The sequence below is a fragment of the Lolium rigidum genome, chromosome 5, assembly GCF_022539505.1.
Source record: "Lolium rigidum isolate FL_2022 chromosome 5, APGP_CSIRO_Lrig_0.1, whole genome shotgun sequence".
Classification (NCBI taxonomy): domain Eukaryota; kingdom Viridiplantae; phylum Streptophyta; class Magnoliopsida; order Poales; family Poaceae; genus Lolium; species Lolium rigidum.
The window spans coordinates 125,961,652-125,977,496 of NC_061512.1; the positions used below are offsets into that span (position 1 = coordinate 125,961,652).

Consider the following 15,845-nt stretch of genomic DNA (forward strand, 5'->3'; position numbering starts at 1 on the left):
TCCGGCATGCAGACCGGCTCGTCGGAATTCCTGCTGGTTCGGCTACCTGGACCGAGACCATTTTGGTCTGCCGGAGACTGCGTCGGTTCTTGACCGGTCCGCCAGAACATTTCCGGATTAGTCGGAACCGCTCACAGTGACACGTTTCAGCGAAACTGGAACTGTTATGGCCAGCCAAGAATATTTCGGCGTTAGAGTCGGCTGCGTCGAAACCTGCGCCGAAACTTGCCAAACTATTTTCAAACGTTGTTTTCTCCAAAAGTTGAACTTCCCCGAAAATTGTGATGGATCAATTTGGTGGTAGGATGTGTATGTATGGCTGAGGCAACATCCACAAAGAGCTCATCGAGGCCACCCCTCTTAAAAGTGCGGTGATTCCTAACGACTCAAATATGAAGCAATAGAGAAAATAGCCAAAACACCATCGCTTCTTGTGAGCGCCAAATCGGGGTCTTTCACCACCTTGCAACATCGCGTGCGGACTAAAACTTGTGTATACACTTATAGAAACCATTAGTCCACACAATAGTTCCGGTTTCATTGTCAGCCAAAATAATGGTTAAGGGTAAAATACCCTTACACCAAGATGGGTCTGACCTCTATGCCGAGCTTTTTGGTTGCGGGTTAGGTCAGTTTCCAATTATCTATTTAGGCATCCCGATTCATTTCGGAGGCTCGCAAATGCTAAATGGAAACATGTAGTTGGAAAGGAAAATTACTATCTCCGGGTGGAAGATTGGTGCTCATCAATTCAGTTCTCAAGAATATGGTACTGTATATGATTTCATTCTTCCATTTACCCAAAGGAATCTTGCATCGATTAGATTATTTCCGATCACGATTTTTTTGGCAATGAGATAGTGAGAAAAAAATACCGACTTACTAAATGGAGTGTTGTTTGCCGCCCTAAAGAACAAGGAGAGATATGTGTTCATGACTTGGAGGTTAAGAACAGGTCTCTTCTGGGTAAATGATTATCCAGGCTTCTTACCGAAGATGGGGTATGGCAAACCATCCTAAGGAGATAGTATGTTGGCTTGGGTGTTCTATCCCAGGCTTATTAGAAACTTGGTGATTCACATTTTTGGGTGGGCTTTATGGCATCGAAGAAGTACTTCTCATATGGTTCTTTCTCCATTAAGGATGGATCTGAGATAAGGTTTGGGGAAGATAGATGGTTAGGAGAACAATATCGAGTTCTTTCTCCTTTTTTGGCAATTGGGTAAATAGGATGGATCATAGGTTTAAAATACTTATTAGAGCGGGAGCACTTGCCATTATTTGGTCACTTTGGCTATGTTGAAATGATGAGATTTTAACAGATAAATATTCTTCTCTCATGCATATTATCTATCGTATGTTGGATGGTGAACGGCTGTGTGTATCTTTATTATGCAGAGGTCAGATGTTATACTTAAATCCTTTAAGTAATAAAGCGTCCGAATTCACCATTTTACCATCACCATACTTTTTTATGCCTCGAAAACACTCCCTTTGTTTCCAGAGCCTTGACCTGCAAAGTACTAAACCTGAGCATGATGACCGCCTGGAGCCACTCTGATCTGCTGGCACTTGTGGAACTCCTGCTATGCAACATACGTTTTTTCACTTCCGTTTATGTGGTTTGTGCTCAAATCTTTAGATCCGATGCACTTCCACATGTTTTTTCATAACTCACCACTCGGGCGCAGAATAGTCACATATTAGAGGCTTACAACATACGTTGTTTCCGAAGAACTAAAGCCACAGTAGTAATAGGATGCGTTGCTCACTGGTACTTCAAGTATTTTGTCTAGTTCAGTAACTCAAGCTTGATTTCAGAAGAGAAAGATTCTAGAGAAAATAAGAAAGTCATGGAATTTGACAAATCAACATAAATATACTAAAGTGGACAGGACAAAATTCTTTCCTGCTCCGTGGCCAAAACTCAGAGCAGAGCAATTGAAACTCGATCATCAACTCAGTGGGAGAAGACTGCTACACAATTCATTCATATGCGTCATCTAAAAGAAATGCAGAACCAAAGTCATTTTTCATTTAGACGAAATGCATGATATCCATCCATCATCCACAAGACCACAAGGAATGCAGGATCGTCAACTCACCGCAAGAAGCCATACAGTGAAATGCTTCATCCAGGAAGCAGTAGCAACCACATCACATTGATGGATGTCAGAAGAGCAACAATGCAGCAGCAACTACAACCAGTATCACTAAAAACATGTTCAGCGATTGCGCTGAACGAATTCAGCAGTTCTGAATCTTTGAACCGCGAGGCCAAGACAGATAGGTTCCTCCCATCAGGAGATCGTATCAAGTTTAGCTAGCAAAAGAAACACAGGAGCTGCTGAGTTTTCTGAACCTATATCTATCTATCTGTATGCACTAGTAAGCGTCTGGATCTGTTGTCTGTTATGTCCGAGGCAGCAAAACATCTGAAGAGGCGAACTATCAGGACTCCTGCTCTGATCTTTCCCTACTCTGCATCAACATCCGGGTGTCGCAGCCCATTGGCGGCTGAATCAGAAAAACACAATGAGTCAGGTAAGCAACAGATTAATTATCTAAATCTCAGAGATTTGCAAAACAAGAAATTGGCAACAAGGTCAGCAAGAGTGCAAGACAAATCCCAAAAACAGTTATAATGTGCAGAAACTAAGCTTTTATGTGCTACTGTAAGATACAAGTTGAATTTTGTTCACACATTCTAACAGAAAATTAGTATCTTCTCAGCAATGGCAAGATGAGATGACTGGACTGTTTTGGTTTTGTCGGTTCCATAACACCCACTAGCGGTAAACAGTACGAAATGAACAAACTGAATTGTTTGAATCAAGGACAGTAGTGCAGGCATGATTATGCGACTTATGGAATTTTTTTAAATCAATATTTGAAGCATGTGTACAGAGACTGGTAAATCCACAAGGCACCTACTCTTTCCAAGAACAATCAGATCAATACTCCGTGAAAATAAGACTCCACATATCTAGAATAACATCATTCCGCATAACCAATTCAAGACCACCAATATGTACTTTTCGCCAAAGATAATCAGAGGAAGGAGATCAACAATCAAAATCCACTAGTTTTGCTGAAACAAAAGAATTCTTAACTATACCAAGAATACAGCTCATGTACAAAACCTAAAAATAATATTATGTGCATAAACTTGCTTCAACTTAGTACTGTAGGGTAGAACCTGGATTTTGTTCATAGGTTATTCAACACAAGTAACAATAGGCTAAAATTAAACAGATACCATCAACTTCCCTGTCAGGCTGAAAGAGAGATGCCTCAACTGCTTTAGCTTTTGTAGTTCCATAATTTCTACTAGGTTTACACAATAAATAATGTTTTAAGCGCCAAATTGTAGCAAATGTCAGAACCTAACTATCTGAATCAAAGCAGTAGTATGAAACCAACAAGTTCAATATCAAGGTTTACTCCAAACATGTGGTTTATCTACGAGGCTACAGAAGTTTCAGGCATGTCCCAAAAGTTTTAACAGAAGCAGATTAGCAACAGTTTCAGGCCACAGGTACTTCAGTAAACTCTTCGTCAAACTATACAACTTATGGAATGTTTTTTTAATCAATATTTGAAGCATGTGTACAGAGACTGGTAAATCCACAAGGCACCTACTCTTTCCAAGAACAGGCAGATTAGTACTCAACGAAAATAAGAGTCCAGTACATATCTAGAATAGCATCATTCCCCATAACCAATTCAAGACTAGCAATATGTAATTCCCGCCAAAGATAATCAGAGGAAGCAGATCAACGATGTAAATCTACCAGTTTTGCTGAAATAAAAAAAAAACTCTTAACTATACCAAGAATACAGCTCATGTACAAAACCTAAAAAACAATATTATGTGCATAAACTATCTTCAACTTAGTACTGTATGATAGAACCTGAATTTTGTTCATAGGTTATTCAACACAAGTAAGAATAGGCTAAAACTAAACAGATATCACCAACTTGTCTGTCAGGCTGAAAGAGAGACGCTCAACTGTTTTACCTTTTGTAGTTCCATAATTTCTACTAGGTTTACTCAATAAATAATGTTTTAAGCGGCAAATTGTACCAAATGACAGAACCTAATTATCTGAATCAAATCAGTAGTATGAAACCAACAAGTTCAATATCAAGGTTTGCTCCAAACATGTGGTTTATAAATAAACAGGTAGCCTCAGAGCATCTTTTAGCATCTGCACAGAGCGTTATAATCCACAAGTTACACTGTAAATACCTATTGTTTCCATTCAACTATTACTTATCTACGAGGCTACAGCAGTTTCACACATGTCCCAAAACTTCTAACAGAAGCAGACTAGCAACAATTTCAGGCCACAGCTGTTTCAGTAAACTGTTTGTCAGACTAAGCAACAGATGCAATCAAGCCTGCCAACATGGCAACATGTATTTCATGCGAAAATGAGATCACTAGGGAGTTGAGAACATACATAGAGAGCGAGAGGGGCTCTGACCTGGTGTCCCGACCATGTAGACGACGATCTCGATGATGTCGCCATTGCGGCCGCTGGGCAGGTCGACGACGAGTGGGGTGAGCCTCCCGTAGCGTCCGGCTCGGACGCACATGATGATGTCGAAGGAGGCGACGCCGAGGGCCAACTGGTTCCTGAGGTGCTGCACGGACCTCCCCGTGAGCGGGATCTCGGCCCAGCGCTCCTCCTCCTCGGGGTAGAAGCCGTCGTCGTCCGCCCGCACGAACCGAATGAGCCGCGTGCTTCTGCGGTCTGCGGCTGCCACCACGCGGCCGAAGACGAACTTGGAGAGGTTTTGGAGGAAGCTGGGCTGCAGTTGAGTCGCAAAGAAGCATGGTAAATGTTCAGGAGATGAAAGAAGACGGGTAGTAATCGGAATTTCGTGGTCGAATCGAAGACACAAATGCAATCAAGAACTGGAAATCCGGAGGTGGAAATCGTTCAGGAACTGCTCCCAGGAACCACGAATTTAGCAAGAATAGAGCCACGAATTGGCTTCGCACGAGTGAGTAGAGCACGCAGGTAAGCTTGGACCAAGATTACCGACATCCAAGAAACAATTTCGCGCAATCGATAGGCAGGTTGCAATTCGAGAAGCGGGCATGGCGAAGGCGAACTCACCCTGATCTGGCCTGGAAGGGCAGGCATGCCCTCCCTGGCGGGGATGGGCTCGACGATCCAGTGCCTCATGTCGCTCAGGTGGTCGAACTCGTCGACGCTGGCGCCGTGGTTCCAGGGGAGGTGCCTCCCGTTGGCGCGGAGGTAGCGGCCGTCGACGCCGCGGAGCTGGACGTCGTGGTCCCCGGGGAGGACCCCGACCCCGAAGGCCTGCCACATGATGGGTCCCACCTCGAGGGACTCGTAGCCGCGCTGCGCGACGCGGCAGCCGCGGAAGCCTGGGATCTCGATCGGCGGGCGCGTGTTGGTGGCGGCGAGGTAGCGGCCGTAGGCGGCGCCGTGGAGGAGCAGGAACAGCTCGTAGCCGTGGTGGACGTGCTGCACCGCCCACGCCGCGTTGAGCGACGCGCGGCTGTCGCGGAGCGAGACGCCCTGCCCGTCGGTGTCGGCGTGCAGGTAGGTGCCGAGCGCGCGGCTCCGCAGCCACACGTGGTGCCCGTCGGGGAAGTGCTCCATCGGCCGCCGGCCGCCGGCCGCCGCTGGCGCAGGTGGAGAGGGGGGAAGTGGGGTGGTGATGAGCTGTTGGTTTGCTGGCGCTCCGGCGAGGCGGAGAGAGGAGAGGCGGAGAGGCAAGGCGGTGTTGGTTGAGAGAGACGGTTACGCTCGGGCGCCAAGGCGGGGTATTTCAAGGTGCGCGACGGGACACTCCGTCGCTGGCTGGGAGCTCTGCCGTCGCCTTTGGAACGAGGTGGGCCTGCGGGCCGTTTTCTCGGCCCGGCCCACGGGCCCGGCCGCGGTCTTCTTTCTCTATTCCACAGCCACAGGCCCACAAGTGTTCCTTCTATCCCCGATTGATTCCCAACGACGCGCGGCGGCGGCGGCCGGTCGGCCGCCGCAGCTCCTTCGCCTACCCAGAGCCAGCGAGTCTCTCGTGCCCTGCACCGGCGCGACGGCGTGGAGGCGCAAGCGTCCGGCGGCATTGCTCCGTCTCCTTGCCTGCTCCAGCGTGCCGCACGCCCGCCGGCACCAGCGAGACGACGGCGAGGGGCGAACGGACCACCACCAGATCCAGCGATACCGCTAGTTCCTCCTCCCTCCTTGCTGTTGCTCGCTAGTGGTTCCATCCACCTGGTGTGGCTGTGGCTGTTGTGTTGCTATGCTATGATGCTCGCTTGTTGCAACGCTGCGTGTCCGACCTGTTGAATGGCGGCGCGTATTGTGGTTGCTGCCTGTACGGGTGGTGTCTGTGTGTGTCTGTTTGTTCAGGAATAATCCTTCAGTTTACTTGTTGAAAAGTACTGTACAGTTTTAAGCATCTCTAGCAGGCCCCTCAAACCGCAAATATGCGGTTCTACCACTCGCTTATGTGAGGTCTGGTCTGCGCAAAATCGCATCGAAAGTTAAAACTGAACTGCAAATAAGGGTTTTTTTTGCATAGTTTCATCGACATTTCACAAATGTGCGGCAAATATGCAATGGTTTAAACAGCCAAATTCATCGTCTAACCATGCGATTAGCAGTTTACCACGTCGTACAACTATGAAGCACACCAAAAGAAGAAGTAACCGTGTCGAATGGATGAAGGATCAGTCAGCACCTCCACCACCACCACCACCGTTAGCGGAAGCATGAGCACCACCATGGATAGCCGAAGCTTGAACACCACCGGCACCATTTGCCGTTGCCGCTGCCCTCCTCCTTTGCAAGATCTTCATCCTCGAATGCTCCGACCATTCTCTTGTGTAGACAACTATGTTGGATGGATCCATCATCATGATTTGTTTTTCCTCCGCTATGGCGCGCTTCTCGTCCGCACTAGCTCTTCTCTCCTCGACGACGGAGTTGAACTTCTCATCTTCGTGAAGTAGCTCACACTTGGCTTTCTTCTCTTGGCTTCTCATCTCCGTCATTTCATCAATTTAGTCTCCAAAGTCTTGTTCAGCAACTTCTTCTTAGATTTCATCATTTATTCAATCTTGTCCCTCAAACCTTGTGCATCCGCTTGCTTCCTAATCTTCTCGTTGGCACTCTTGTTACCAATGGGTCTTCCCTTGTTCTTCGCCTTGGCCAAGAGCACATCATCCTCAGTATCGTCCAGTTGGACTAATGCCCCTTTCAGCGGCGGTGCTTCTTGCTCCCTCAACTTCCACTTGTCACTATGTTCTAGCAACTAAAAGCAATGCATGAGAAAGAATGGTCTTCCTTTTGAAGCCGGCATTTGCCTATACCTACCCATTGCAATTCTCTCCTACAATGCACAAGCAAAGAATGGATAGGAATATGTGTTGCAACAAGCAAACAATGCATATGCAAGTGAAGAATGCGTGGATACAAACTAACCCAATCATCAATAGTACTGCCACTAGGAGGGGCATTCCTCACTTGCCCGATGCAACCGGTTCATCGGCTGCAAGCATTCTTGATAACATCACAACGCCGAGCGTGGCGGTGTCATTGTGAGGCGTGACATGTTTTGAAAGAACATGTCTTCGATCCTTTGCCAATACCGCTTCCCTGGTTGATCGATGTCGGTCACGGCATCGAGCAAGACCAACTCCCAAGCCTTGATATATGTCTCGTCCTCGATCTCGGTGTAGTTGGCAGTTCTCACCGTTTTCACCTTTGGCAGCGGCAGCGCAGCCCGATCGATCAACACCGCAACATCTTTTTGGCTTGGCGGCATCTCCTCGCTCTCATCGTCGGTGTCGTTTCCCGTGCCGAATACGCTATTCTCGTAGTCCTCAATGTTATCGTCATAATCGTCTCCGAGCGGAGCATTGTCCAGCTCGACGGACGCGTGTCCAGGTAAATGTACAGGAGTGCAAAACCATTTCTCATCTTCCATAGAATGCATGTTCATAACTTTGTAGGGCCTACAATAACTTTCCTCAATCAAATTCATCGATTGTATTTCCAACCAGAGTGGCCATCCCCACTTTGCAGGGCTACTCCGACGCAAAGACGTTCACGATACCACCAACGGTTTGTTTGACAGCAGCGTTAACGGACACATGTGCTGCAGCGGTGAATAAGAGCTTCTCGAAGAGTTTGTCAGATTCAAAGTGTATATGCGATTCACTGTTCACGCACCTGTGTATTGATCATGCACGAGAAATTTATGGAGCTCCTGGAGCGGCCGATCTTCACGCTGGAGGAGTTCTACTCCTGTTGAAATTCCTAAGCGCGCATACTCAAGAATATTTGCTCACGCTATGATCATTGATCATGAGATCTCACTGTGTATGTACATGAATGTTCAATTTCAGTTCTTCAGGTTCCCAGGAAAACGAGCACTACTGTCTGCTAATGTCATCTTTGAATTTCACTTCTGGCCGATCTACAGAAATTACTACAGGTCATAAAATTGTTGGTTTGCTTCTCCTCAAGAACATGCATATCGACATGTTTTGGTCACAAAATCAACAGGCGTAGAACAGTCACATCATTACACCATACATTGTTTCACAATAACTAGAGTAACACTAATAGAGGATGCGCTGCTCGCCATACCTCCAGATATTTAGCCTAGTTCAGTAACTCGGGCTTGATTTCAGCACATGGAAACATTCCAGAGAAAATAAGGAAATCATGAGTTTGGCGAATTAGAGATGAATATATTGGAGTAGCCAGAAAAGGTTCTTCATTGTCCTGACACAAGAACATAATCTAGCAACGGTGCCACAAAAGAAAAACTAACACAACAGAGTCTACAATGATGTCCCCTACACCACTGCTTATTCTTCGTCTGAGCTATCATACGCCAGACCAAGTAAGCTTCCAGATACATTCTGTGTCCTAGCCTCTGTTGCTTCAGCTGGTTTCGACACAGGCTGCACACAACTGACTGGCCCATGCGATGATTCTTTCTCACGTTCACCAAGTGGTTGATTCTGACATGAGGGGATTTTGCTGGCAGAAACTTCTTGGTTCTGCTTAGGCATATCGCTCTCTGCTGCTTGCAATGGGCTGCCAACTTTGGGTCGCTTTGGTTTGATCCCAACAATATTCTTCAAGAGATCACGTTGCCTGCCAGTTAGGTATATACCATCATAAGAAAAGGTGTAGTGGATGGAAACAAAATGATTGTTGCACACAGCTTAGAAGCTTACCTTATATCACTTTTTGGTCTAGCATCGACACAAAGAGCCGCGGGTATAGCAGGTGTAGAATCAGCTAAAACTGCTGCTTTGTAAGGCTAGGGTTAAAGAAATCAAACTGACTATAACATACACACATCTAAATGAGAAACCACCACTGGGTAGGCATGTTTCTCTGTTCTGCTATCCCAACAAATAAAAAAAATTACATAATAAACATGTGGAAAATTGCAAAATAAGTTGAATAAGAATCTATCCCTGGCAAGGCATCTCTCTACTGTGCTACTCCGCTTAATGAAAAGGAAATTAAATAATAAATGTGTGTGCAACAGCAAATTGACATAGCAGGAGCTACAAGACCTCTTGGACCATATTGATCAAATAGTAATTAATAAAATGCAAAGCTATGATGTTTCATTAGAAAGAGGATATCTTAAAAGCAGCGAATGCCCGCTTCTCTGTACGGCGAAGAAGACGCTCTGCATCTTCCTCAGCCTCCATTTGCTCTTTAAGGTAAAGCAAATCATCACTGTCCAATGCTGAAGAACATAGGAGTAACACAAAGTAAGGGTTAAGAAGCAGCCAGCCTGAAGTCTTCCTCAAAAGAAGGATGAAATACCTCCTCGTCCATGAAGGTACCCTCCCCTCTCACCAGCAACATCCTGCATCTGTTGGCATCAACCGCCCAGTAGAGAGCCAAAATTTCTGTGAGGGCATGTTATCAGAACATGATGTGTAGAAGCCAACTGGTAACACTAGTAAGGAATCGTGCTTTCAAGAAATGATGTGTTATTTCACTGCCACAGCTAAATGCCATTCTACCAACAAACCACTGACCTCAACAGAGAATATATGTAACCTCAACCTAAGGCAACCCTCTAAATATTTCTGCGCACATTGGATGATATATCACGGTATACAGTATATTGTGAAGTTCAGCTCATAAGTAAATTACATTTGTTACTAATTGCAACTCCATTGAACTGTACTACTCTATATCTGTAGCACCAATCCATATATAATGCATATTCTAAGCACAGCAGCATGTGAAGAAGTGAATCACCACCCGAGAACAATCGTCACTACGCCAGATTGAAACCATATAAATTCAAAACATAGCAAATTCATTCATTCATAGATCAAAGTTAATCTGCGGAGTTTAACCTCTCTATTTATGCTGAATTTTGACATATGTTTCGGTAGCTAAAACTAACTTCTCTTAAAATACAATATATTAACCAGAAAAGTGGCCCTAATTAACTGTAAGATTCAATATATTCACATCTTGGGCAGATATTCTTCTCAACGTGCTTAGACATAAATCAAAATGCAGTAGCAGTAACAATACAATCCGGTTAACCTTTGCAACCATGCGCTGGAAGGTGACGTCTTCATCGTCGATCTTTCCCTTCCCCAACTTCCTATCTGCGGATGTAAGCCACAGACACAAAAATCGTCAAACTTAACCCAATTAAAATGCCTAACAAACAAAAGGGTAAGAACTTGTGGGAAACTATAGTGAGGAATCATCAACCTTTAGGATCAGTGAGATTGGTGTACTCACGGACCTCACGTCCAGACATGTCGAAAACTCAGCTGGGCCCTATGTAGATCCAGAACCATCATCAGATACACATATTCCTTTATTCCGATTTTCCAAATAGTGGTAAAAAGGGTTTTGCCAAAGTTTTTCTCAACAGATCGATAAACTGGTTGATAATAGTAAATCAAAACTGCTATGACTCAACAGGTCCAACTAGTTGCTAACATAGTAATCTTATCGGAACCAAAGAAATAAAAACGATTGTCTAAAGACAAATAATGTACAACCGATCCTAGTAGTACTAGAACTGCTCTTGTGCAGTACTTGTTCTATCTGATACAATGATATATATGTACACAGGAAGAACCTTTACTGCACATCCTTTGCATTTTGGGCAAGTAACAAACATTTCTAGTGAGTACTACGCCTGGAGAAGTGTAGGGGATACATCCAACAGTGATGCACAATTCAGTGACCTCAGTTCTTAACAAGCCAGTTAGCCAGAGAATTTCATATGATATAATACGTGCATGTGTTTCAGGATGTTTGTTAAAGATGCCAACCAGCCCAATTTTGTCACATGAACCTCATGTGACCAGAAAAAGAATAGCTCGTTCTGCTTGTGCATGAGGGCCAGCTTAAGCTTAACGGTCCACACGAGTTCGTATCATGTTTGAATGGTTTGAAAGATTGAGCTTATTGTGTAGGGTATAGCACGACGTCTGTAATAGCCATGGACTTATTTGTGGTCTGCTTATTTTGAATGTACCATTCTTCAAAACTGTTTCTTATGAAAACTGAGCAAGGAAATAAATGTTAAACATAAAAAAGAAGTGCTACACAATAATCTTGAAGTGGAACATCAAATAATATCAAGATTTAAATGCTTTCTTGCCAGCATAAGGAGTTACAACTTACAAGGTAAAATAGACCACATCACGCAGCATGCGGCAAAGAAAGCAAGAACCAAGGTTCCCATCAGATATTGCGGGTAATCAGATGGAAACTTACCGCTTGCTTATTGCACACCTAGGTCTATGCATTAGAGAGGGATGCTTGTCCACTAAGGCAATAAATATATAAGAAAAGGAAGATTTAGTCTCAGCAATATTTACTCATGCACAGATGGTTCTGATATAGTACAATCTTTGCGAACAATAAGGCAATTTTGAACAGTGCACCATACTGAACCAAGAGCACATGCTTGCTTACAGGATATGACAGGGAAACATCGGTTCTTGAGTTTCAGTACATGTGCAAGCATAGGAGTTGTACGCAGAATCCTAATGGTGGCTATGGGATCTAGGAGCTAGCTCGTGCATATCCATGGATGGAGGCAAGTTCCCTGCACCTCCCGTCCGCCGCCACCGTTTACCCTCCCGCCGCCGTCTGCCCGCGATTTAGGGTTTGGACCGAGAGGGTAGGGGGGGGGCGTCGGGGGAATAGGGGCGGGGATGGTAGGGCCTGGATGAGGGAAGCCATGGGAGAGGGAGGGAGACGGGGAGGGAGGTGAACCTTGGAGCGCCGCCGTCGGGGTTGCTGCCGCCGGGAGGGGCTCGCTCGCGTGGAAAGGATGGCTTCCCTCTATTCGCTCGAGCTCTTTTTTTTTCGAGGGATATTTCGCTCGAGCTAACAGCCGCGCGCGCGGGTGTTTCCATAGGATTCCGATGGTCTGACCTATGAGGGTCTGTTTGTCTAGGGGTGGACTTGAAGCTGGACGTTTTCTACATCATCAAAATTGAAGAGAAACCGAGTTTGTAGTGCTATTTTTGGTCTCTTTAGTTGCTGCAATATTTTGTACAACAACAAAACTGAATCTACATGTAATGACAAGGGATGGCAACGAGGGTCGTGGAAGATAAAATAATGGAGCGGTGGTTCTTTTGTCATTGAAGTTCATGTTTACACTTGTCATTTCATTGAGCTATGACTAATGTTTTATTTGTTCTATTCAGAGTTGTTGAACTAAGTGTATGTGTTTGTAATGTATGACACTATATCGGACTAAGTGCATGCATTTGTGTGGCGAGAACTTGTCATGTATGCTACTTTGTGAAACTTGTTAGACTATATTTTGGATGTATTCATACTATATTGTTGTTTATACTTATGAAATTCTACGTTTTTATCATAGGTTATGGCGAATTTTTAAATTACATCGAGCCTTCGAGCCGGCTTGCAAGCTTCATCGAGCGGGCTTGTCGAGCCTCGAGCCTTGATTGGAAGGTTTAAGCTTGGCTTGCCCCATCTTCGAGCCGAGTCGAGCCCGAGCCAAGCGTTGTCGAGCCGGAGCCGAGCCTCGAGCCTCGAGCTTCAAGTCCACCCCTAGACAAACAGACCCTCATAGGTCAGACCATCGGAATCCTATGGAAACACCCGCGCGCGCGGCTGTTAGCTCGAGCGAAATATCCCTCGAAAAAAAAAGAGCTCGAGCGAATAGAGGGAAGCCATCCTTTCCACGCGAGCGAGCCCCTCCCGGCGGTAGCAACCCCGACGGCGGCGCTCCAAGGTTCACCTCCCTCCCCGTCTCCCTCCCTCTCCCATGGCTTCCCTCATCCAGGCCCTACCATCCCCGCCCCTATTCCCCCTGACGCCCCCCCCCCTACCCTCTCGGTCCAAACCCTAAATCGCGGGCAGACGGCGGCGGGAGGGTAAACGGTGGCGGTGGACGGGAGGTGCAGGGAACTTGCCTCCATCCATGGATATGCACGAGCTAGCTCCTAGATCCCATAGCCACCATTAGGATTCTGCGTACAACTCCTATGCTTGCACATGTACTGAAACTCAAGAACCGATGTTTCCCTGTCATATCCTGTAAGCAAGCATGTGCTCTTGGTTCAGTATGGTGCACTGTTCAAAATTGCCTTATTGTTCGCAGAGATTGTACTATATCAGAACCATCTGTGCATGAGTAAATATTGCGCGCGCGGGTGTTTCCATAGGATTCCGATGGTCTGACCTATGAGGGTCTGTTTGTCCGTCTAAGTTGTATTTTCAGTGGAGGAGATATGCAAAGGGGCTGCATCAATTCAACCAGCGGTGGAGATAAGAAATAACTACAAATATCAATCAGGATGCAGCAATTACAAGTAGAACCATCGATCTACAGCAATATGTTCTAATACTAATTACCATTACCAAAATAAAAACCATTGCAGAAGCTTACTAGAAAATTTGAAGAACTGGAGGAGATCCGGAGAAGAAGTTTAAAGTGAGGGTTGAGGCTGGCGTCGCTGGGCTCGGCCGTGAGCGTGAAGGAGAGCAGCAGCCTGGTTCAGGTGGAGGGACGACAGGCGGAGGGCCGAGTCAGGCGATGGGCGGGCCGGGCGGCACCCGCCGCTAACCCTAGGCTCGCGCGTCCTAGGTGAGGATCGGAGCAGATGGTCAGGCGGATCCGTTGGAGGAGGAGAAGAAGGCGGCGGCGGCCGGAGTTACTGGTGGAGTCCGGCGAGGATGGCGGCGCGGCGTCGCTCTCCAACCCTATCGCCAGAAGGAGCACGGGACCGAGACAACTCGGAGGGGAATCACGCTCGCGAGCAGACCAGAGATGCGCCCCATCTAATTTTGGTGGATGGCTCGTGAGCCGTACGAGCCAAGCCTCGAGTCCTCCGAGCCGAGCCTCGAGCCCACTTTTCAGTCCCTCATCTGCAGCAAGCCAAGCCTGGGCTCGGCTCGAATTACCTCGAGCCGAGCCTCGAGCCGGCTCGGCTCGGCTCGATTCCACCCCTATGTTTGTCTGCCTTCTTCTTTGTGTCCAAAAGTGTAAGCCCAATAAAAATGGCTATTTTATCCATATTCACGAATATCCGATCCAGTGGACATGGTTACCATGGTTAAAAAATATGGACATGGATATGAAGAGATGATTATGCTCATGGATTTTATTTGGCGGATATATCATAACTCGATAACATTATTTGGTTCATTGCAATGCATATCAATCTTCACTTGTTCCAAAACGAAGTTAGGACTAGACTGAAACACTAAGCCAAACTTATCTGGGTTCGGCTCTATGTTTCCTTTCAAAAAGGTGTCCTTGCATCCATGTGATGAATATGAACAATTATTGGCATCCCTAAAATAATTACAACAACACATAGGTAAATGTAAACAGTAAGTACTCATGGCAAGACACGCACAAAAATCCTAGCCACATAATCACACCCTAGGCCTAACCTACAAATATAACAATAACCCTAATCCTAACATAAGAAATCTTAGACATAATGCTTCATAGCAAACTAAGAAGGCCACCATTGGCCAAAGCAACAAGAATAAACCATGCTTGTTGGGTTTAATTAAAATGCTAGAATTTTCAAGATTTGGACAAATCCAACAAAATTTGAAGATTATTCCAAAAGGCAAAAATTAAGGGAAGAGGGAAAGAATACCTCTAGGCACTTGGGGGTCAAAATCAACAGAGAAAACCTTTAGTTTCGGGAAATTTAGGAGAGGGATTTGAGAGAAGGAGAGAGGGGGGCCGGTAGCCTCGGGCTCATTTGTTCCTTGGACAGGGAAATGAGGGGTAGTGGGGTGGTGGGTCGGGTCGGGCTGGCAAAACCCTAACTTGGTGTGTAACGTCTATGCGACCGACGCTATATTATTGTGTGTAGCTCAGTAGAGAGCGGAGCTACATGACCAGTGTGGGGCCCTGGCTAGACCCGACACGCCACGTTGGTAGGATGTGTAGCGCCAATAATACATGCGCTACACTGACTAGCATAGCGCGGATGGGAAAGGCGCTACCCAACAGAGTTAGCACGGTGGAATACTTTTGTTCATGGTTCATTTTTTGAATAACTTTTGTCCAAGGTATGTTTGTCCATTTTGCCACCAAATGTAGGCTCGAAGAATATCCACTTGAGATTGACTCGAATTTTAATTCGAGACAACATCGAATCGAAGAAACAAGTCGAGCATGGCCTCATGTTGTACCTCGATCTAAAATGATTCTAAGGACTTGAATCTATACTATGTACATAAAAACAAAATAATAAGGTGTTATCACTGTTCCATAGTATAGAATGTTTTTATAAATTAAAATAGCTTGCCAAAATGTTTTACATTATGGAACGGAGG

General features: G+C 45.8%; 2 protein-coding genes across 3 annotated transcripts; both read right to left on the reverse strand.

Annotated features, from left to right (window-relative positions):
• Positions 1-2,476: 2,476 nt before the first annotated feature.
• On the reverse strand, positions 2,477-5,642 carry LOC124656374. Its single transcript, XM_047195132.1, has 3 exons — positions 5,130-5,642; positions 4,491-4,818; positions 2,477-2,517 (listed from the first exon to the last, which is right to left on the reverse strand). Exons 1-3 carry the CDS (start codon positions 5,640-5,642, stop codon positions 2,477-2,479), a joined length of 882 nt encoding a protein of 293 aa, XP_047051088.1.
• A 3,077-nt stretch (positions 5,643-8,719) lies between these two features.
• LOC124651832 lies at positions 8,720-14,286 on the reverse strand. 2 transcript variants are annotated; one of them, XM_047190862.1, is made up of 7 exons: positions 13,933-14,286; positions 10,758-10,826; positions 10,584-10,648; positions 9,843-9,891; positions 9,656-9,762; positions 9,236-9,315; positions 8,720-9,152 (listed from the first exon to the last, which is right to left on the reverse strand). In XM_047190862.1, exons 2-7 carry the CDS (start codon positions 10,804-10,806, stop codon positions 8,861-8,863), a joined length of 642 nt encoding a protein of 213 aa, XP_047046818.1. In that variant the 5' UTR covers positions 10,807-10,826; positions 13,933-14,286; the 3' UTR covers positions 8,720-8,860. The 2 variants fall into 2 exon arrangements, with proteins under 2 accessions (XP_047046818.1, XP_047046819.1); XM_047190863.1 differs by lacking the exon at positions 13,933-14,286 and having other exon boundaries at positions 9,843-9,928; positions 10,758-10,806.
• Positions 14,287-15,845: the final 1,559 nt, after the last annotated feature.